The 24,406-nt window shown below is 37.7% G+C and overlaps 2 protein-coding genes across 5 annotated transcripts in view; one reads left to right on the forward strand and one right to left on the reverse strand.

Moving 5' to 3' along the window:
• The window catches only part of phactr3b (phosphatase and actin regulator 3b), a 61,057-nt gene extending 46,906 nt beyond the window's left edge, over positions 1 to 14,151 (forward strand). For both annotated transcript variants that reach the window (XM_058791891.1, XM_058791890.1), the window contains 5 exons: positions 9,713 to 9,768; positions 11,553 to 11,614; positions 12,337 to 12,477; positions 13,419 to 13,495; positions 14,016 to 14,151. In XM_058791891.1, coding sequence (XP_058647874.1) covers positions 9,713 to 9,768; positions 11,553 to 11,614; positions 12,337 to 12,477; positions 13,419 to 13,495; positions 14,016 to 14,031 — 352 coding nt within the window. In that variant the 3' untranslated portion in view covers positions 14,032 to 14,151. The remainder of the gene's footprint in view (positions 1 to 9,712; positions 9,769 to 11,552; positions 11,615 to 12,336; positions 12,478 to 13,418; positions 13,496 to 14,015) is intronic.
• A 133-nt stretch (positions 14,152 to 14,284) lies between these two features.
• ppp1r3db (protein phosphatase 1, regulatory subunit 3Db) lies at positions 14,285 to 24,165 on the reverse strand. 3 transcript variants are annotated; one of them, XM_058791898.1, is made up of 2 exons: positions 24,017 to 24,165; positions 14,285 to 21,078 (listed from the first exon to the last, which is right to left on the reverse strand). In XM_058791898.1, the coding sequence occupies exon 2, from the start codon at positions 21,062 to 21,064 to the stop codon at positions 20,177 to 20,179; it is 888 nt and encodes a 295-aa protein (XP_058647881.1). In that variant the 5' UTR covers positions 21,065 to 21,078; positions 24,017 to 24,165; the 3' UTR covers positions 14,285 to 20,176. The 3 variants fall into 3 exon arrangements, with proteins under 3 accessions (XP_058647881.1, XP_058647882.1, XP_058647883.1); XM_058791899.1 differs by having other exon boundaries at positions 14,285 to 21,099; positions 24,017 to 24,160; XM_058791900.1 differs by having other exon boundaries at positions 24,022 to 24,118.
• Positions 24,166 to 24,406: the final 241 nt, after the last annotated feature.

The raw sequence follows: 24,406 nt of genomic DNA on the forward strand, positions 1-24,406 counted from the left end.
ACTTTTAGAAACATTAAACTCATCACCCCAAAAACAAATGTGATTCTGTCACACAGTCGGATAGTGACCGCAGGCCTCAAGCAGAGTCATGACCTTTTGTTGTGCTCTGTTGTGATGGGCGTTCAGCTTGTGTCCTGACTGGGCCAGTTCGGACCAGTTACCCATGCACCGCTACAGCAATATTATTGACTGTGTGTTCCTGGCCTGTATTCTCTCTGCTAAATTAAGCTCAGCTTTGCAACCAGGCAACGGCCCAATCCTTGGGATCCATGGTGACTTCATAACTACTAGATATCATACGGGACGCGCATGACGCTAGCGCCGGATGTGAACTCCAAAAAAAGCCCAGATCCTGGAATTAGATGCTGCCACCATACAGCGCTGCCATCCCACAGTGAGAGCGCTATATTTACATTTGAATACACTTGCTAATTAAGTCATCAGAGACACAATACCATACACAGCTAATTAAACGCTGCCCACATTCCATTGCATCAGAGTTACGTATTCCAGACCTTCAATGCAAAGGCACATGATTTCTAAATCTTTTGTCCTGTTTTATTCTTTCAAGAAGGAAATTAAAATGATCTTCTTTAGTTTCCCAATATATATTCCTGTTCTTGCTGTGAACGATTGAGCTGTGCGTGCTATTCCAAAGAGTATGAATAAACAGAAGTGTAAAAAAATAGTACATTTTGACAATTTACAAAACAGCATACAAGACATGGGTGATGTTTTGTCAGCTGAACAGATGTAGTATAGTACTATTCTAAAATAGCACCAATCCACCGAACTGGTTCCAATAAAAATCCCAGTATTGAAAAATCAATCACTGGAAAGGGCAGAGTTGCTATGTGGGCCACAAATAGACAGTTCCTCCAGTGGCAGACATTGTTTCAACCCAACAGCAAATCGATTTGTGTTCATTCCCTGTTCTGGCCTCATGAGGATACAATCTATTTAAGGAAAGAGCTGAATGGGTCAAAAATAATGCATGAAGCAATTAGTATCTTGTTCGGCTCCAATTTACCCAACATGAAGAATGAAGAAAAGATGCTTTCTCATAGTATTAATAATGCATTTTAGGTAAGCCAAGTGTCCTTTCTTAAAAGCGGGCCAGTAAATCCATTTTCTTGTAATAAATCGGTCGCATTTGTTGCCTCACAGCTGTCATGCGTTTCTGAAGTACATCAGAGGAGAAGCACAGCGGGCGCCAGCTCAGACCGTATCACACTTTAGAGTGACTATAGATGTGGAGGCGTTTGAAGATCAGACCTCACGTTGTTCCTGTAGCGGGTTATGCAGGGTCAGACCAAGGCCACCAGCTCTTTGTCTCACATGTTGCTCTCTTCTAAAGAGCAGACCTGGGGTCAGCCAAGAGATTTGATGAAATATTAAAAGCGAGCCATGAATAAAATTGCTTTCATGTCTAAGCCTTTATTTATATATTTACTAAATAGTATAGTAGGTATGGCATTTTGAATATGGCTCAACATTTGGCTAGCTTTCCATTTGTCATATATCTTGATATTAATGTGAGAGGATCATTTCAAACAGCCAGTGTTGATGTGTTGTTGTGTTGGGGGTGGGGAAGACATTTTCCACAAATATATTAGACAGCTCAAATGTTTTCAACATTGATAATAATCAGAAATGTTTCTTGCGCAGCAAACCAGCATACACTCTTAAAAATAAAGGTGCTTCACGGTACCATAGAAGAACCTTTTTGTCTAAATGTTCCATAAAGAACCTTTAACATCTGAAGAACCTTTCTGTTTCACAAAAGGGTCTTTGTTGGCGAAAGAAGGTTCTTCAGATTATAAAAAGGTAAGAAAGAGATGGGTCTTTAAAGAACTTTTGACTGAATGGTTCTTTGTGGAACCAAAAATGGTTCTTCTATGGCATCGCTTGAAGAACCTTTTGAAGCACCTTTATTTTTAAGAGTGTATTAGAGTGATTTCTGAAGGATCAAGTGACACTAAGACTGGAGTAATGATGCTGAAAATATATTGTAATAACATTTATAAATATGCGTATATTGCAATATAAATTGACTGTGTTTTTGATCAAATGGTAAATCTAAGCATATTCTCATAATCGTTCTGATCCCAAACTTTTGAATGGCATATATTTAAAACTTTAAACATGAATTGGAGACTAATTTGAACACTTTGAGTAATACAAGTATGTGGATCTGATCGTTTAATAGCTTAATTGAAACGGAAAGTGAAAACTTACCAACTGGTCATCATGTACTACAAACGGCACTGTGTAATATTACATGTGTCAGAGAAACAAAGAATCAAGATTTCAGTTCCTTCATCTCTCTTGTACATCTAATTTTTAGTACGCACTCAGGAATCCAAATGACACCCGAAGAATCACCCTGGAAGTTACATAAATTCTCAAACTATTCCTAAGCATGGATGTAACTTTTGTAATGATGCTTGGCAACCTTGTCCCTCAGGCTGTCCTAGACACTCTTGGCTGTCAGTCAAAGCCATAATGGCCACCCATGCAGTCAGTGACTGTCTGAAGCTTCCTTCATATCGCTGGCCGCTCTGCTGGGTCGACCGGAACGAGGTCGGGCATTAAGGCACAGCTCACTGGACAATGGCAGGCCGTGAAATCCAGACTGACTCACAACCACTCACTGACACTCCCATCAGGGCCTGCTCCTGTAACCGGCTTATCGCTTTGACACAGCGGTGGCTCACTTAATATATAGCACATCCTCATGTTTCATAAGTGGAGGAAGTTATCGTCAGGAAGGAGCAAGGCCTCAGGGTAGCAGGGTGTTCTGAACTATAAAGAACTAAACACCTTTGAGATGTTATATTGTGCTGATAAAAACATTTCTCTGAATAGCCATGTCTCTGTAAGCACTCTCTGTATAGCACATATCATTTTCAGAAATAAATGCTGGATTTTAGTGTTTTTTTGTTTTCAAAAAAAGGTTTTACATGTTGGAAAAAAAATCATAGTCTGCCTTTTTATTGTCTGTATTCAAGTTTTTTTTATATCTAACAGGAGCAAACTAACCTCTGAAATATTTAGGAAAACCGGTAACACTTTGCAGTAAATTCCATTACTTAACACTATTTATTAAGATTTGTTAGTATTAGTTAATAAAAATAGATCTGTTCATTGTTAGTTCAGTTCATGGTTAGCTCGGGTCCATTAAATAATATTAACAGAAATCATTTTTAATTTTGATTAATGTAATGAATATTAACTAAGGTTAATAAATGTTTAGTAAAACTTTACAATTATGTTCCATTTGTTAGCATTAGATAACTACATTAGTTAACATAAACTAACAATGAAAAATGATTCTAAAGCATTTATTAATCTTAGTTAATAGGGTACAACGGGGCTAAAGGCCCCCCTTAAGAAACAATTTGCCATTCACTGCGCCTAAAATGTATAATTGCAGAATAAATATATACGTTGTATTGTACATTAATGGAGCAACAGATTTTGTGTGAAAATAAATCATTCAAGTTGTTTATTTTGTTTAAAAATCTTATAAATGTATGAGGTGGCAAGGGGGGCCTTTTACCCCACACACGGTATTGATCACTGTAATAAAAAAAACAGTTGACCTAACTCAAAAAAATAAGGCAACCTATCACAATCAACTTTTTAAGTTTGCTCAACAGCAACCAAAGATGTTTTAGCAATACTAATCGTTTTTTAACAATCCACTTTCTTTTAGATTTATGTTTATTTTCAAAGTTTTCTACATAGCATGGATAGTATTTGCCTCTTAAAAGTAAAGGCAAACAATAATGCTAATGAACAAATATATTAAACAAGTTGCAATGAGATGCAAATATACAGTAACTCAGCACACGATTCTCAAACATGGTGAGGATAAACTAATTTTAAATCAGTAAAAATATGAACTCTGATCCACATGACAGCTAACAACAGCAGCAACATAAATTAAGCCAGCAAAATATAAAACAATGATAATATTTTAATAATAATTAACATAAATCTTGATCTACATATGGTTCCGATAATATGGAAAACCTCAATCATAAAACCGATACCAAAAACACTCTGTCCAAAGGAATACAAAGACTATAGACCCATAGCTCTCACATCAGTAGTTAGCAAATGTTTAGAAAGAATATTACTTAAACATTTAGTTAATAATGTCAAAGGGAAACTTGATCAGTGTCAGTTTGCATATAAACAAGGTAGCTGTACCGAGGATGCAGTGGCTGCCTTAGTTCACATCATTACTAAACATCTAGATAAATGTAACTCTTATGTTAGAGTATTATTTCTTGACTTTTCATCTGCGTTTGATACACTTCAAGTTAACACCCTTGTGTCTAAATTAATGCAGTTAGACGTGAATCCATACTTAATTAAATGGTACATCTCTTTTCTTACCAATAGAACCCAAAGAGTTAAAGTGAACAATGTCTTGTCAACAGAAGTAAAAACAAATGTTGGTGTACCTCAGGGTTGTGTAAGCTCTGCTATGTTATTTACTCTGTATACAGATGATTGTTGATCAAACAGGACCGACCAATATATTCTAAAGCACTCCGATGATACTGTGTTAATATCATTACTGAACAACCAAGAGTGTTCAGAACAGCATCAACTGGGGGTAAACAGATTGGTCGAGTGGTGTGACTATAATGACCTCAGTATTAATATCAAAAAAACTGAGGAGATAGTATTTGGGCCTGCTCCTGACATTCATACAACGCCTGTTGTTATACATGAAGAGAACATCAAACAAGTTGAAGCATGCAGGTATCTAGGAGTATGGATAGACAACGAACTATCATGGAGAGATCATATAGATAGTATCTGTAAAAAATCAATGCAAAGAATCTACTTTCTCTGTAGATTGAGGTCATTTGGAGCAAGAAAGCAGATTATTTTATTATTTTTTTATGTCTGTAATCATGAGTGTCTTGCAGTACTGTAATTCAGTCTGGTATATGAGTTTATCTGTTAGTCTAAAAACAAAGCTAATGAACTTACTAAAAATGTGTTCCAAAATAGTGGGTCAGCCACTTCAAAAAACATATGAACTATTTTACCATAATAATCTTGTAAGATTAGCTAATAATATTGTCTCTGAACCTAATCATGTGTTGTATGATGAATTTGTACTGTTGCCATCCAATCGACGGTACAAGGTCCCAAGATACAGTCGAATTAAGTTAAAGAATTCATTTGTACATCAAGCTGTATTAGCGTTGAATAACTCATATAAAAAGTAAATCTGTTCCGGAGATTCCATTATTTTATTTTTTTGTTATGTGTGAGAAAGCCATGTTAGTCTGGTTTGTTTATGTGATAAAGTATTGTAATTCTGAGTGAACCTGCTGTAACGCAAGACAAATTACAACTCCGTCTGACAATAAAGTGTATCGTATCGTAAAATGTTTTCAAGCTGCAAATGCATGCTGGGAACTTGTGCAATGTTGTTCAATATAAAATTATTTGTTCAGATTACTCAATTTGAAGAACATTTGGATATGTTGTGAACAAATACTTGAGTATCTAAGTGAGGTAAACAAAACAACTTTTGCTAGTGACATGTTTAGAGTATTTTTGCTCAGTTCACACAAAAAAAATAATTTTACATTAAACAACATTGCACAAGTTCCCAGCATGCACTGCAGCTTGAAAATATTTTATGTTAATTATTATTAAAATATTAAATTATTTTTATTATTATTAAAATATTATCATTGTTTTACATTTTGCTGGCTTAATTTATGTTGCTGCTGTTGTTAGCTGTCATGTGGATCAGAGTTCATATTTTGACTGATTTAAAATTTGTTTATCCTCACCATGTTTGAGAATCGTGTGCTGAGGTACTGTATATTTGCCTAATGGTTAGAAAGTCGGACTCGTAATCCAAAGGTTGTGAGTTTGAGTCTCGGGCCGGCAGGAATTGTAGGTGGGGGGAGTGAATGTCCAGTGCTCTCTCCACCCTCAATACCACGACTGAGGTGCCCTTGAGCGAGGCACCGAACCCCCAACTGCTCCCCGGGCGCCGCAGCATAAATGGCTGCCCACTGCTCCGGGTGTGTGTTCACAGTGTGTGTGTGTTCACTGCTGTGTGTGTGCACGTTGGATGGGTTAAATGCAGAGCACAAACTCCGAGTATGGGTCACCACACTTGGCCGTATGTCACTTCACTTAACACTCAGTAGGCTGACTTTTATTCATTAGATGAACTAAAGTTTTTAAGTTGTCGGTTGCTAGTTGAGCAAACTTAAAAAGTTGATTGTGATAGGTTGCCTTATTTTTTTGAGTTAGGTCAACTGTTTTTTTTTTTTACAGTGTACAAATACTACAGCTAAAATAATGTTTTTTAAAATAACGTCTAAGTTAATACTTGTTCAATACAATCACTTTAACAAAGTTTGTACTATTTTCTGCTTATTTTGAAAAATAAAATAATAAATTTTTGTTCAATAAATATACTGTCATTAAAATGTTAATATAAAAATATATTTTAAAATACAGAAACAAAATAATTTTAATAAGTAAAGATTCTGAAAGTATTGAAGGAGATTCAATAATAATTGAATATATATTTACAGTAGTAACAACAAATGATATTTTATTATATGATATGATTAATATAATGTTTTTAAATATGATGGTTTCATTCTAAACACGGTGATTATCTCTAATATGGACACCCAACATAATATATGATATTTACCATCTGAATCTAACCATGTCATGTCAACAAATGGAAAAGTCAGCGATCTATTAATTATCATGTTAATCACGGCGCCTTTTAGCCCCAACAGCAGGGGCGCTTTTTTACCCCTAATACCATACTTTTACATATTCTTTTACATATTCTTTTGTTATTTAAAAACTGTTGCTTTAATTATCTTAAACAAAACTGAAAATCATAAAGAAGACCTTTGTCTCAAAATATATGCATTAATTTTAGTGATTCTCATTTGCTACTTAAATCTACAACATTTTAAAAAACATAAAATATTAGATCAAGTAATGCTTCTGCGCGCGATCGCGTCAAGGATCAGACAAATATACACGTGCATCTTGAAAAGCGAATGTTTTGGAAAGTGCTACGCCATGTTTTTGTGCCATCCAGTGGTTTAGATGAAAATAATATCAAAGGCGCCTTTTACCCCAGTGCGCCTTTAGCAACGTTGTGCCCTATTTATCCCAACATTTACTAATACATCAGTAAATCGAACCGCGAGAAGTCGGGGTGCTGAGGGTGCTGCAGCACCCCCTGGAGTGTAGCCCACGGAAAAAATGGAGGTGCTGTGGGTGCGGTGTTAAAAATAAATAAATAAATAAATATATATATATATATATATATATAGGCTATACAATATTATATATTAAACTGTGTTTTACCCACGTTTAACACACAAATAGGCTAAATATGGTTTTCCCCTTAGGCTATAAAACGATCGTAGTTTGTGGTTTATTATCATATTAATTAAAACACATCAGCCATAAAATAATAGCTACAATGGCATATTCGCATATATTAAACATCTAACTTTTATTAACAAAATGAATAAGATGGATACAGCCTTGTATTGTAACCCGAATAAATAAGGTATTTCCCCTTATTTAAAACGTTTGTGGTTCATTGTTATTTTTCTTAATGAAAACCCAGCAACAATACACTAATTTTTAACAAAAGTAGCGCCATCGTAGTGTCAGTCTCTCTCTTGTCACGGCGCCCCCGCCCGGTTTAGCCCCCCCGCTCAAAATTCGTCCCCGCGGCTATGGTTGTATCTATTAATGTCATTTAATGGACCTGAGTTAACATGGGCTAACAATGAACAGTTGTACTTTTATTAACTAACGTTAATAAAGATCAATAAATCCTGTAACAAATGTATTGCTCATTGTTAGTTCATGTTATTTAATTCATTAAATATAGTTAACAAATGGAATCTTATTGTATTTTTCATTATAGTTCATGTTAAATAATGCAGTTAACTAATGGAACCGAAAAACCTATGGAATTCAACCTTATTCATTGATTTAGTATTGTTTCCGTTTTTCCCACACTGAGTGCATTTAAAGGCTTCAGTGAATGCGGCGTCACAGCTGAGCTTCCGCTCCGGGTGGATCGGCTTAATCTCCCCACAGCTAATATTTCCAGGATCTGGGCCAATCAGGCGAGATTTAAAAATATCCATCTCTTGTTTGGAACTGTTTTTTTAACAGCAGTGTGTGTACAAGTCAGCCATAAGCCTGCTGTTTGTATGATTCATAGTCATGTTCTGTTGTGCCGCAACAATTAAAGTTGGTGAACACAACGTTTCATCACACCGAAGACTTAATCTGTCGTGTGCATCTGTCAGTGAGCAAGTGATATGAAGCTACCCATCATATAGACGATATAAGTGTCACCTAGGGCCCCAGTGTCCTGGGGGTTTGCAAGGTGGTCTACAATAAATGAGAAGATCGTAGGCCTACATTAGCCTACATTGTGAGGTCTATACATTGTTATCTTACAGCACAATTAGACAAAACAAGACCAGTCTTGTCTCATTGATCAAATGTGTCAAATCATTTTTTTTTTTTTTTTTTGCCTTTTGTCATGCCATCACACGACATGATTTTCAAAGTGTGTGCGCATCCTTTCCATACGGATGTGCATTTGTGTTTTTGCCACTGATGCAGTTGGGATGCAATTCTACATTCAACCTATATTGCATAGTGAATTTATTTATTTTGTAAATGCCAAAATCACCTTTTCCGCCAAGCAAAGAAAACAAAAAGTGTAGGGAATTGTGGTGCATTTGCTGCTGTACCTGACATAAAATACGCACTATGATATTTAGCGATTTATAGTTGGAATCAAGCGTTTTGGAAGGCGTTTAGCATTATTTGGCTTTAAATATCATGAAAGCATATTATTGTTTAAATAAGTTGAACGATTACATAATTTTACATATATTTCTTCGTATGCATGCGAAAGCCCCGCCCAAACACGTCTCCCCGACAGCGTCGTTTAGAAACACAGAACGCTGAGAGAGAGTGAACTAAAGCGGAGCGTCGACGCCAAAGCGTTTCCCTTCGAACAATGTCCTTTAGCAGATGAGTAGTTCTTTTATATAGGCCTACATTGTTGCGATCAACTTTAATATTGTTTCGATATTAAACCATGATCCATCAGAGGTGTGGATGGAGGTTGTATTTTCCCTGACTGCAGCATATTCCTCCTGCGCGCGCACTGAGTGTGCGTGGGAATCTCTGCCGCACGCGCCGCCCCCTTTATAAATGATGCGTAAAGGATCTCCAGTATCACACACAGCACTCTGAGACTTCAGAGAACTCAGGACCAGATGCTCATCTCTGTCTCCATTTCATCTTTTTCACGCTTTTTTATTGCTTTTTGATACAAACTGACACTTATCGGCGTAATTCTTCGTCGATGAGGCTTTCGCGTAATAACCGCGCTCCCATGAACAAGTGCCGTTCGCTTCATTCCGTGAAATCAGGGAATCTCAAGCACAGATAATAATTAACCTGGTGATGTGGAAGTGCTTTAGTCGTGCTGATCCTCGGCGTTGTTTAGACGCGAGATGGGACGCAGGGTTTCCCTGTGAGATGCGCGGATCGCGGGATCCCCGCTGCTGAGCAGAGACTGTCACAGACACTTTGGAGATTGCGTAAAGATGGTCCAGAACGTGATTTTGGTGTTTTTCCGCAGGAGACTGAGTCAGAGACCAGCAGTGGAGGAGCTGGAGAGCCGGAACATCCTCAAACGTGAGTATGACACCTGTCAGACCAGAGATAAAGCGTTTCCTCCGGAAATCATGTTTATTACCTGCCTGTTGACAAACAGCATCATCATTTTGCTTCAAATTCAGATATACTAAAGTATGTTTTTACTCACTGAAATAAAAATGGTCTTGACATAACTGGTTTTATTCACAAAACTGTTCTAAATCACTAAATCATCTTGACCTGATTAGGATACATCACAAACGTAATTTATCAGAGTTGGCTCAAACAGAAATAGATCACACATGTGTCCACTTGAATTTTATGCTGTGACTGGTCACCTTTTCTTTTTAGTTTGACACTATATTCGCATACAATGTGAGCACCCAATACAACATTTTTATTTTATTTTATTTTATTTTATTTATTTTTGAGGTAATGTAAGCAAATATCATTGGAGTATGTTTTACAAAAAAATATTCAACGTAAAATATCATGTTTAATTTAACGTGACTTGGTGTTTCTTTGTAGTTGTTTGTGAAATCAACTGCTGATTTCTGAGTGAAAACTCTTTCAACACTAAATATTTTTAAGTGTATTTCTATGGTAAAAGTTATATTCCATATTTCTTCTGTAACAAGTCTCTATATTAAAAAAAACAAACAAAAAAACAATGTCATTTTAAATTTGATAAATAATTGAGTTCAGGACAAAAACAATCCACACACATAAAAAAACTGGATAAATCTGAGGGAGGCGTGAATGTATTTGGAATAGAGAGATTATAGACGCAATCTGTCTGGAGCTCGACACAATAATATCAGTGATTACAGATTGAGAGGGCGAGACGGAGTGGCAGAGATTACACAGGTCTGCACATGATCACGGTCTGAGTGAAACAGAGTAATTTCGCTGTTCGATTTAATTGCTCTGTAATGGTGTAATTCTTTGTGGATGATTTTCACATGATTTAAATAATTTACAAGAAAAAACGTTTTTGTGTTTAGGCTTTTCTTCATTAGTGTAAATGGAATTTTAGTTCTAAGGGTAGTGTACTTCTTGCATGTGTCCCAGCACACTTGTTGATGGGGCTTGTTGATTTAGGCGAGGCCTCTATCTTGGGCCGCGGCACCTGTGTCTGACTCTGAGCAGCTGTCTGCTGACTTTGGCTGATCTCTCCTGCCTGTCTGCGTGCACATGCTCCAGACACTCACTCTCTATGAACTGGGATTTGAGACAAGCAATGACAAGCAACAAGGAGAGAGTCCTGAAGTGACAGAACATTAAATGCGTTTATCGTAGTTTAATCATACTAGATAGACACGTGCGTCCCGTATTTTCCCACGCTAAGTCCTTCGCAGCACAGATTCAGATAATCCACGTATTTGACAGAGGGAAATGTTAGAGAACAATGTTATCCTGTTCTGTGAAAGGATAAAGCCTATTAAAGAAATGCAGTAATCTGGCGCTCTGGTGTTAAGCGCAGGGGCACGAGGGTCTTCAGGACAGCTGCGGACACAGATGTTCAAGAGATCTGATTTTAACACAAACTAGACATGAAACCAAGCCATGAGAGATTTTATTAAAACATTATAAGCATATTGGTTTATTTGAATTAAAAATGCAGTATTGAATAATTTGACATTTGAATCAAGAGGAAAACGGACTTGCTAGATATTCCAGCAGTAGTGCATGAGTGTAAGTGCTGTGGAGTGTAAGCGTGATCTTCGTGTAGTGTGCTGGATGAAAAACTTCAAAGTTAATCTGTACCTCTGCGGACTGTGTGTGCTTTTTCTCATCTGTGATTGTTTTGGGTGGATTTGCAGAGAGGAATGACCAGACAGAGCAAGAGGAGAGAAGGGAAATCAAGCAAAGGCTAAACAGAAAGGTATGTGGGTCCTGACAAAAACATCTCACTGATCGAGTCACAAATGTCATTTGTCTTGCTTAGCCTGCAGTATTCACTGCTGTCTGAGGAAAGACACTGTTACTGCTGTAATACCAGTCATTCACAGTCATTCAAAAGCCCTGTCAAAAACTCCCTGTCATCAGTTAAACAACCGATAATAATCCTAAGAGAACAATCTCGACTGTTAATGGCAAAGCATTGATTCATGTAATATTGAAGGAGCAAGTCGAAAGAGTGTTCTTGACATTAATATCCTTAAATGTGGTCAAATCATTGTAACGCATGGTAACGGTTTACTGCAGCAACAGAAATAACAGACACCAATGGGCAAGAAATAAACGTATTTATAAATGATAACAAGATGACCTGAATCAGAACAATCTGTTATTTTGTCAAGTAGTTGGATCATGAGCCTAACTATGCACTCTTAAAAATGCTGGGTTGTTTCAACCCATCTTTGGGTCAAGTATGTCCTAACCCAACCTCTGGGGAAAAAATTGAATGTAAAAACAGCTGGGTTAGTCCATAATTGACCCAAAACTGGGTTGAAATAACCCATCATTTTTTTTGACTATAGTCTGTGTCTTTTATGAGCATTACAATTACTTGAAACTCATCTCATCCTTTACAGAATTTAAGTAGGAACAGTCTGTTTTTTTTTTTCCCTTGATGCAGCTGTTCTCTTTGTCTTGTCTTTCCAGCTGAATCAGCGGCCCACCGTTGACGAGCTGCGGGACAGAAAGATTCTGATCCGTTTCAGTGACTATGTGGAAGTGGCCAAAGCTCAGGATTACGACAGGAGAGCAGACAAGCCCTGGACGAGACTATCTGCTGCAGATAAGGTGTGCATTAGAAACTCACACGCGCCCCCTACAGGCCACCACACACTGATACATTGAGATAATAGAGATGCATTTGATTACAAAAAAATAATACATTTTTGATTCATCTAAAATATCATGACATGATTCTGTTATATAAAATGCATTAATAAAATGAGAAAGAAATAAAAAATATTTTTAAAACTATCCCCAGATGGTCTGCGGAGTTCACATTTTCTGTGCTTATTTGGCATTTTATACAAATTGTGCAAGTCCAAACAGCATTACAACCAAACAGCACTTTTATTCAGCAAGGATGTATTAAACTGATTGAAAGTGACATTAAAGACATTTGTATTGTTACTAAAGATTTCTATTTCAAATAAATGCTGAACTTTCTATTCATCAAGGAATCCTGAAAAAAAGAAAAAGAAAAAAGTGTTACGGTTTCCAAAAAATATTGTCATCACAACTTTTTTCAACATCGATATTAATCCTAAGCAGAAAATCAGCATATTAGAATGATTTCTGAAGTAATGATGCTCAAATTTCAACTTTGATCACAGCAATAAATTACAAAAAACATATTTGCACACAGAAAACCAATTAAAACCAATTAGAAAACTAATATTTCACAGCATTACAGATTTGACTGTGTTTTTGATCAAATAAATGCAGCCTTAGGGAGCAAAAGAAAAAAGACTTCTTCCTAAAATCTTAATATTTGTTCTATAATAAATAAACACACAAGGTCCAGAGGATGTGGATGGTGTGCATTAACATTCTGCGTGTGCCTTATCATGACCAGTTTGTGTCAACAAGTCAACAAAACCAGAACAGATCATTTATAAAACATCAGGAAGAAAGCAGGTGATCTTCTTTCCAGTGACCTGCTGCAAGAGCGTGTCTGTTGTCCAGTGACTGTTTATCAGGAGCTCATTGTTGTTGTTTTCGCCTCGCAGGCGGCGATACGCAAAGAGCTGAACGAGTTCAAGAGCAACGAAATGGAGGTTCATGCGTCAAGCAAACACCTGACAAGGTCAGTGTGTGTTTCCATTTCTTCCTTGTGTATATATATACATGGCCTATTTCTATATATTGTTCCACGTTTGCGTCACCATTCACCACAAAAAGTCATCGCATCTACGATAGATCACTTCTCACACAGTCGCTTGCATAACAGTTAAAGGTGCAGGACACATACAGTAGATCAACACGGGAGGCTGTTCTAAATATAGCCGTATCTGCACTGTCCTGAAAGTGCAGAATTTGCAGAATAAGCATTATTATGCACTTGCCGACATGTATAACAAATGCTTGCTCACATTTAGCTTACGTTTGTTTTACGTTAGACCTCATTTCTGTGGACACAAATAGCTGAACAAGGTCCCAGTCCTGTTCGGGTTGTGCTAGATCGTCCTGCTGAGCAGAGCTCTGTCTGGAACACACACACACACACACACACACACACACACACCGCTCTTCTATTAATACACATTTGATGGATGATAGTCGGCTTTTGGGGTGTCTTACAGGTGTTTTCTCCCTTTGCGTTGCAGGTTCCATCGACCATAGCAAGGTTTCTTCCGTGAAGAATATGCTAACGGTATCTCTGTGAAGTCAAAGACCTCAGGAGGCTGTCCATGGCTGCTCCATGGAGGGCCTGATATTTGGGCGCTAGTGAACCTTGGAGGCTATGTCTCTGGAGCTTCAGCCTGAAGAAGCCAAAACCCTCCAAACTCCACTCAGTCCAGCTGCAAGTCTGTAGATTACTGAACCTTTATTCTTTTTCAGGGGACTCTGGTGGGACGGTGGAAGACTGTTTGAAAAAAAAAAAAAAAAAGACATTTGACTTTTTCGTTTTTTTGTAATGGACCGTTTTAAACGGTCGCCTTTTGATGCCAATGGGGGGACGGGTGGGGGGGAATGGGGTCAAGCATGTGAATTTTTCGAACCTTTTTCCCACACCAGTGTTGGTGCTCTAGTGACACCCCAAACGTTTCTGGGCTCCTACTAAAACTTGAGTTTCATATCAGCTGTATAGATGTTAGTATGAGGAACGGAGATCATGTCTTACCTTTGCAAGGACTATTTATTGTCTGTACAGTACAAGCTTTGGATTTTTAACAAACGACAATGTCTGTCTTCTTTTCTGAATGAATGAATGGATGGATGGATGGATGAGGAATCGATTTAGCCGAAACGTGCTCATATTTGGGTTCACACACTACATTTCTCTTTCAACTCTCATGGACCAACTTTACTGACAATCCTCATCTCTTGTGCTCGTTTGTCTAATCGATCTCTTGATTTGTGTATGCCAGATTCAGTTTCTAGATATAGTAGTATTACATAAGCGCTCAGGAGGTCTCACTATTTCCATTATTTCCAGTGACACACACACATCACAGAGCTATGAGGAGGGAAGATCTGGCTTTAGTTTTACATTCGTTTCTCTTTTGCGAATAAACACGGATTAAATGTTTGGCCGAGTGAATGTAAGCTTATATTTTAAGAAGTCGCAGCTTTTCCGTCATGACAGAGTAGCCGCTGTAAGCGGGCCAGCAGAAAGCAGGTCAGTGGTGTCGGTTGATGGAGAGAGCGGACTAATCACCTTACAACACCGCCACAGTGTCCCTTTGAGGTTAATGGAAAAGAAGACGTGAAGATCGCAAACAAGAGTCTGAAATGAATTAATAAAGGGTTTTAGAAAATATTTACATCTGATGAGAAGCTACAGCAATGGTTAAATGCTTCTCCCACACATTAAATCTATATGAACCAATAAGAAAGTCAAATCGCTAAAACATTTTTGTAGCTCAAAAAGCAGAGCATGGCACTAGAAACAACTAGTCATGGGTTCAGTCCCCATTTGAGTAGAGCTTCGGAAAGGAGAATGAGGACCACATGATGGGAGCGACTTTGACTTCTGTAGTATTTTTTTCATATATGGCTACTGATTACCAACATTCTTCAGAATATCTTTCATGTTCAGCAGATTAAAGAACAACTAGAGGGTGAGTAAACAATGACAGATTGATCATTTTTGGATGAACTATCCCTTTAAAATGAAATCAAACATTTCTCATCAGTTTCTTCCAATGGCAAAGCACCTTTGTAGTCCACATTCATTTCATTATAGGTTATATATTTTTGTTATAAGTCAACAACAATTTACAAGTTTCATTCATGCCTAATTTTATTCTCCTGATGAATTTGAATAGAAATAGAGTTAATACCTTTCAACCTGTGAGTATAAAAAAAAGTTATTGTGGGACTGTAGTCAATAAAAGCTATATATTCAAAATATGTTTAAAAAGTAATCAAGAGTCTGCATGGTGTCCCACAAAACCGATCAGATCAGACCGGCTCACAGAGTGTTTCTGATTGGCTCATTTTATAAAATATCTCTCTTAAAAAAAAAAGAAGATGAGAAAGGCAGCTCCTTTAAACATTTTTTTTTCTTTTTCTATTTTGTTGGGGCTGGAACAGAGACAGGTGTGTTTCTCAAGACACCTTGCTCACTGATAATGTCAGATAATAGGAACATTTTGTGCATGATTTTCCAAAACACCTTTAATGACTAATAGAAAATAATTCACTTTTAAGTAGCTGGGGGTTTTCTCCTTCTAATTGAGCTTTTTAGTATGATGTCCCAGACATCTCACAAGGAGAACATGACTGCTTTAAAATAACATGAAGTGCATTGTAACATTTCCAGCATGGCATTCATCGCTCTCTGTGGTGAAGGCAGATTAGTGCCAACGGCACACTTAGACACGCAAACACTGTTCAGTGCAATTTTCCTGTGCAATGTGAAATGTGTAATTTAACACAGTGGCAATTTCTAGACCTTAAGACTTACCACTCCCAAAAATGACTCATTCTGTATGGTTCATATTAAGACATCTTGAAATTCATGCACATACATCACATTATTACTATTGTGTACTTCACAGGTCAGGCCTCTGCAGTAAAAATCGACCACACGTCTGTATTGTCATGCACAGACTCTGCACTGGTGTTATAACATTTGTATATAAATGACAAAGCCACCTTTGTGTCAGATCAGCACTGCTTATGTAAGAGCATCAGATGTGTATTTTATCTATTCTCAGAGGAGCTGTATTTGCATCAGCTCCACAGGCCTGGCAGCAGAACAGTGTACATCCAGCATGTTGATTACATTATTCACAGCAGGAATGGTGTGAGGAGTGACTGACATTTGTGAAAACGCAAAGAGCTTGGGGATGTAATGACCGAGGGCTTGCCACAACCTGACCACGTCTTTAAGTTAATGACAAAACCACAAACTGTAATCCGGTTTAAAATAGCTCTCATAAATATAACAAGATCTGCATCTGATCTCCTCTTTTATATGGCTATTGCACTTACAATCTAGTTATTTACACGACAGCCCTAATGATTAATATTAATGAAGGCATTTAAAGCTCATGCATAAGAGATTAGCTCCTTAACTGGGTCAGTCTCCTTTCATCGGAAGAAACGGATGCCTGAGCCACTAAAGCACCCGGTTAATATTTCTCTGTGAGGCCAGTGAAACACAAACAGAGCTGCTATGGTCTAGTCATTACATTTCTTTGTACGCAAACTCCAGGTCTGAGGTAAATATCAGAAAATGTGTCATGTGCAATAACGTCTTGATTCATTTCTGTATGAAACAACATGACACAAGGCAGAGAAAAACACTAAATTGAGGGATTTTATTCCCCATGTTGTAAGAAATTCTTGTCAGAAAATGTGCAATAGGATATAAACAAGGAACAAACCAAGATTAGTTTATCCCACACACATTAGCTAACAAATATTGCCACACTTTGTCATGTAGATACAGTAAAAGAAACTGCCTATAGTATGCAGTGATTATGAATATACTATCGCACATTGTGCAACATCGATGTTTGGATAAAACGTAAGCCAATTAAACTAAGCAAGAAAAGGGGTACAAACAGTTTTATGATACTTAATGTAGGGCCAAGACTCAATTTTCTAAGCATGTATACACAGTGAGTATTTCAGATCAGTCTGTTTTGATCGTCCTTTTTTTCTTCTTCTCAAATTTCCACCTCAAGATTCACAGCACCATCTAGTGTTTGGTCACAGTATTATTTAAAATCGCAGATGCGTTCTGTTACTATCAACAAATAGTAAAAAATCACAATTATCTATTGTTAATTTGTTATACAATGAAAGAAAGAAAGAAAGAAAGAAAAATAGAATAGTCTTAACAAATTAGAAATTTCACAAACATGTCATTAAAAAAGAGGACAGTAATTCTAGTAATGATGGTATTGCTCTGCATACTTTTGTGTAGTTATAGCAATAGTAAAGGCAGCCAGGCTGAATAATCTCAGAAATGCACTGCAACTGTCGGGCTGTGTGTCAAAGGTGAAGGCATGCTTATAGTAGTTTTGTTTTTGGTTTAAAGATAATGATATTTTTAGACCTGACCTCAAATTTCTATCATGTGCCCTTACAGCTGGACTGAGTCAGAAGCACATTGATTGCCTTCCTCAGATGCCATTAGCAGGAGGTCAGCCTGGAGAAATCTCTGACGGGGAAAGGTCAGGAAGAGTGCTAATGCAAGGGAATAAGAAAAGTATGACTCATATTTATTCTCCTGTGAATAAGCAAACATCAAGAGTATAAATAACCTTGTTTTGCTTCATTTATTGAGTATCAATACAAATTGAATTGAAAATAAATGATTAGGATAAATGCTAGCAAGTTGCAAAGTCTGCTTGTGCATTAGAGAACTAATAATTTTTTAAATAGTCCAATTCCACATGGCACTCCTGGATAAGATGTTAACAAGGCACAACTGGAAAAATGTATAAAACCTCAGCAAATTATTCTAAATGTTTTCCAGCATAGAACTGATGCAAGAAAATCCATCACACATTTAGAGAAAGACTTTTAAGCACAAGACCTACTCTGAAAGAGATGTTAAGACTGCACTGCATAGCTGTAGGCATGACCGCACCGTGAATGATTAAAATAGCACTATAATGTGCAATATCCTTACAGCTTTGAGTTCTAAAGAAGAAAGAATGCGCACGAAGTCTGTTCTATTTTTGCACAGACACTTAAAGATGAAAGTCTCCTACAGCACTAATAATACTGAACTGATGAAGTATTGCATTCTAATTGTTCTTGGGTGGTAGCCAGTCCTGAAAGTAAAGCCATTTTTTTAAATCGATAAATTCCATTAGTATGACATATTAATATACTTGTGCTCTATGCTTGGGATAAACACATGATTATAAAGGCTCTTTATATATACAGTGCTGTGAAATACAGTGCTGAGTTTTAGAGTGGGCTAGTCCTGACTTGAGCCCAATTCAGATACTGTGGCAGAACCTTAAACAGGCAGTTCATGTTTGAAAACCCTCCAATGGGGCCACACTGTGTGGTGGGCCAAAATCCCACCACAGTGCTTTGAAAGACGGATCTCCAGTAATCTGAAGCGTTGGCACAACCAGATTTTAGGTTTAAGGGGGCAATTTCTTTTTCAAATGGATGATAGGTGTTGGATAGCTTCATTAAAAATAAATCAATAAAAGCTGTATTTACTCAGGTTTAGTATGAAATATACACAAGAACAGACAAAATCAGAATGGGGGCAAACACTTTTTCACAGCACTGTACATGGCAGTAGCGTAGCTACGGGTGGGCCTGGGCCCACCCACTTTCATCTGTGGCCCACCCAATAAGAAGTTGGTAATTTTCCAAATGGATGTAATTTATTAAACTATAATAATAAACGTCTTATTTCACTGTTACTTTATATATTTATTAAAAATATTAAAAGCTTGTTTTCATGGTCAGTTACAGGTCGTTTCTTAGTTTTCCCTCTTCACACTTGTCAAAATGATGATTCGTCCGTTTCTGTTAGTCCCACCCACCATGTTATGTTTACGACGGATATAATAGTAAAATGCACGCGTTTGTGAAGTTAAATTTGAAAATAGCCTAGTGAAGCAAACATAAATCAGATCGATTCTTTAAAAAGTAAAAGTCTTAGCAATAAATCCGGACTGTCTACAGATGAAACCCGACAGACCACCTGAGGGTGATGGATTTATCGATCGGAAACTTCTGAACCAAGTGTGTTTGAAGCATCATATTAGCATAGGTACAGTGTTTGATCTTCTAAACAGATGCGTCCTTTGTGGAAAGAAACACATAAACATTGTGCTAGATCCTGGTCGCCACAACAAACTGCATAATTTGCAGCTGCGCACATTTCTGCGGTCCTCGATGTGCGTGAACTGACAGAGACGTTTGATTAAATCATCAGTGAAGCCCCGTTGTTTCACACTGAGGTAATGCTTTACAATAAACTTCCTTTTGTTAATGTTAGTTAATGCATTAACTAAGATTAGCAAGACATTTGTTACCGTGTTTATTTATCTTTGTTAACCTTAGCTCAGGCAAACGTTAACAACTTGTTAACTTGATACAACTTTTAATTTTAATAATGTCCTATTAGTACATTTTGAAATGAACATTAACATAACAAATTACTAATGTTAATGCTTGCTTTAGAAGTACTGTGTAATGAACCTTGGTGCTGTATTTTTTGTTGGCAATTTGACATGCAGTTTTCATAAGTTACACACTTGGCCCACCCAGTTTTATGTAGGCCCACCCACTTAAACATTTCTGGCTACGCTAGTGGTACATGGCTAGTGGAGAGTCAAATGAAATGCACCAGGCTATCTTCACACTCCATGGGGATTGTCAATTTGTACGTCTGGCAGGTCAGTTTATAATTACATCCACCATTGTTGTCCCAGTACTCAAATCCTCTGACCCGGTAGCAGATGGCAAACTGTAGCATGGCACCTGGTTGCAGGATAAACGGCGGTACAGGCAGGTGAAAACGAAACACGTCCGACTCTGGATTTGGCCCATCTCTGTGGACGCTGGAGATCCAGCTCGTTTTACTCTCCGCGCTGCTCTTCCAGTCTGTAAACGAGTATCGTACCATAACCTCTTTCTCATAGGCCAAGTTCAGCACTTGCACAGTTCCGATAATTCCCAGCTCGGAGCAAAACACCTGCTCCAGACAAACTCGCTGCCTACACAAGCGCTCGAGGAAACCAGCCTCGGCACGCATATTGTCAGGGAAGGATGGCTGGAAGTAAGGTAGAGAGAGCTCCAGCTTTTTCCTGGAGGCCAGCTCAGAGCTTGCCAGCAGTCTAGTGATGACGTGGACCGGCACCATTGGGTCCTCACTGGCCTTGAAGAACTTCACATCTTCCAGTTCCAATCCTAATGAATCTACAAAGCGGACCTGCATGTTCCTGCGGGTGTGCTCTTCTCTGGAGGACGAGAGGGATTTAGCCCGTCTCCTCATGATGGGTTTTGGCTCTGGCTCGCACGACTGTCTACGCCGGATGACGGGCTCCTGGGGAGGACCTGGTTTTGGGCTGGGTGGCCGTATTGCCACAGGGGTCCTTTGTGGGGTAGGTTTGGGGTTGAAGATGTCTCCAAGATGAAAGGTCTTGACGGGTCTAGATACTTGACTAAAACCACTTGTGAACTCCAAGACAGGTCCTGATCCACGCGGAAGGGATTCCATTCTCTCTGCGCTTTCTGTTAGCAAAAGGAGAAAAACTTGCCAACACAAAAAGTAATGTAATTTCACTCAAGTCACAATTGAAAATACGCGAGTGTATTTGCCAAGTAGCATCTTTTTGCTCTTTTGCCAGAGACATTTGACAAATTACGGACCACTGTTTGAGAACCATAAAGTGTCACTGAATTTAGAACTGTTTTTAAAAAACTTCTTTATTTGTGAAATGATTTGCTGTTAAGGAAAAGACATTCAGACATTTTAAAATGTTCGTGTTCACTAGCCTATTAATTTCTTCATTATTTTCCATTGTTTCTTCAGTATATTCTACCGCTTAAAACTAGACATGTGCGGTTTTCGGTAATGCGATATATCGCGAATATGCACGGTATTGTTATCGTGGGCACTTCAAAATACCGAAATTATTTAAAAATTATTTTATTAATAATTATTCAGAATTTTGAATGCATTTTAAGAATACTTTTCCCATTAACTGGCCACAATGCACAACACTGCTGTAAGCTGCTCAAAGACGCATGTGCACTCTGATGTAAACAAGTATGAGGCACATGGCAGAACGCGTGAGAGACGCTCTGGAAGAAAGTGTACATTCACTCTCTGACAGCATATGGCGCTGAACAGCAGATGCAGTGTTACCTCGGAAACCCCCTAAACAAAGCAGCTGCCCTACTTTCTGTTTCTGAAATGTATTTAAATGATTTAAATAACCATTCAGATTTGTGTATTCACAATGGTGTCCATCACAGTGCCAAATACTTCAATATTTAGACTTAAAGGGGTGGTTTACTGTGATTTCACTTTTTTCATTTTAAATAGTGTGTAATGTTGCTGTTGGTGCATGAACAGTATCTGCAAAGTTGTTGCGCTAAAAGTTCAAGGTAAGCGGAGATATCGTCTTTTAAAAATCAGGAAGTTTAATGCCTACAAAAACGACTCATATGGGACTACAACGAGATACTTCCCGGGTTGCATACGTAAAAAACCCATAAATTTGCATCAACCCCTCCCTTCGGAACATGCAAAAGAGGGGGCAAGGCCATGTTCTGCGGCTTTGTCGAAGAGGAAGAGTTATAGTGGAGAGTTGTAGCCATGCCGTCGAAACGGTGTTATTTTCACCCAGCTGTCAGGTCTCTTGTGTTCGGGCTTCCTACGAATGCTGTAGTTCGTCAACAATGGTTAAAATTTATGTTTGATTATGTTCCTGACAATTACAATCCTAATTCAGCTCTCTGTGCTGCACATTTTATGGAAGACAGCTTCCAGAATCTACACGAGTTCAATGCCGGATTCAAACAGAAACTATTACTAAAACATGGAGCAGTTCCAACTTTAAAACCAGAGGCAGCAGTTGTTGGGCCACAACCTGTAAGTAAGATTTCATCATTTTAAATGTATTTGCATGTATAATTTCAGACGTAATGTTTTAGTTTTATCAAGGACGTAAACAAATGCCAACGCTGGCTTTAGTAGCCGGTTAGTTAAATGCTATTTCGTGTGTCTATGACAAACGCGTACAAACATTTTGGACCCGAATTTGTAATTATGTACTAATTTTGTAAATGTATTTTCCATGTATACTTTATGACGTAATTTTCCGATTTGATCAAGACCGTAAACACAAGCCAACGCTGTTTGGTTATAGTGGCCAGTTAGTTCGATGCTATTTTGTGTGTATAAGACAAACGTGTACAAACTTCAAAAAATTATATGTAATCACAACAGCAAACTTCCATTCAGAAACGTTTGTAAGAGCCGTGCTTGCGGAAGTTCTGCTTGACTCTCTTCATTACCGCTTTCTGGGTCTGATTCTGGCTCAAACTGATACGGCAATATTGACACCATTATTTACATTTGACCGGAGCACATGCAGCTGTCGCCCGTGAAGGTAATGGGCGTGACGTTTCCGGACAATGTGCAGTACGCAGTTTAGCCAATCACAACACACCCAACTAACCAATCTGAGCCCTTCGCCTGTTTCTGAGGGAGTGGTTTCAGAGAATCAGGAAGTCAACCGGTTGTTAAAATGACAGGAGAAAGCGGCTTACAATAAAGGTGAAATATATGAAAAATAAGGCATTTTTTAACAAACGAAACACGAAGACATGTTATATTGCACCCCATAAACGCAATCAAGCAAAGAAAAAAAGCAGTAAACCACCCCTTTAACAGGCTATTTATTTTCAAACTTTTTTACATTTTAATCTGGACTACTAATGCCTTAAATATTATTTGAAAGTGTTTTGATTCTTTATTTTTTTTTCGGTCACACTTTAGGGCTTCATTAGTTAACATCAGTTAATTAATTAGTTAACAAACTCCCAAAGAAAAATTCTTCTAGACATTCATGAATCTTGGGTAATTCAAATATTTAATAACACGTTGTTAAAATCAAAATAATTATAAACTGTGTTATAATTTTTTAATGAACCCGAGCTAACGAACTAAGAGTTGTATTATTTTTAACAAAGATTAATAACTTCTGTAGCAAATGTAGCTTTTGCTCATTGATCATTTTAATGCATTAACTAAAGTTGATGATATACCTATTGGTCTTTTAATTCTTTTGCACTGTAATCTGTGTAAAATTTTTAACTTTATTTTTTGTGTTGCTTTATTGTATTTAAATGTTCAGGTATTTTTGTTATAATAAAAAGTTATTAAACCTGTTATACTGTATTATGACAACACTTTTTTGCAACTAAATTTCAATATCGCGATGATACCGTATACCGTGATAAAAGCATTAGCAATTAATCGCAACATGAAATTTTGATACGGGTATATCCCTGCTTAAAACACATAAATGGCAAAAGGAAACAAATCCTGTAACATTTTTGATAGCTAAATACATAGAAAGCATTTTATTGACAGTATCTTAACACGAAAATCGAGCAATACTGTTCAATTGTACATCTCTACATCTGGCAACATTCTTACCTTACTGTAAGGTGTGAGGACACAACTTTACGAACTCTTCACCCAGTGTGGTTGTAATAAAATACGCGGAGATCGAGCGCCTATGACATTTAACTACTGATCTCAAGGGAGGTGTAGTCTGAACTATCTCACCAGCGATTATTATTAGACCACCGTCCACGAGATAAGACATTCTCACGTCCCGCATGTAAACAATGCATAGCGCTAATATTTCAGTGAGATCTGTCAATCTCGATGCGAATAAACGCCGCGACAAACTAGAACGCAACGAAATTGTCTTAAATAGCGCGCTTCTGGTTGTATTTTTACGCGTCGCTTGCTTACAGTGCACATGGGGTCTCAGACATATTTACAGTATCGTGTGGGCTTCACTGTAAGCCTATGACACTG

Source organism: Onychostoma macrolepis, chromosome 11 (genome assembly GCF_012432095.1).
Source record: "Onychostoma macrolepis isolate SWU-2019 chromosome 11, ASM1243209v1, whole genome shotgun sequence".
Taxonomy (NCBI): Eukaryota; Metazoa; Chordata; class Actinopteri; order Cypriniformes; family Cyprinidae; genus Onychostoma; species Onychostoma macrolepis.

Coding starts and splice junctions, on each gene's coding strand:
- ppp1r3db (XM_058791898.1), bottom strand. CDS start 21,064: ATGGAATCCCTTCCGCGTGGATCAGGACCTGTCTTGGAGTTCACAAGT.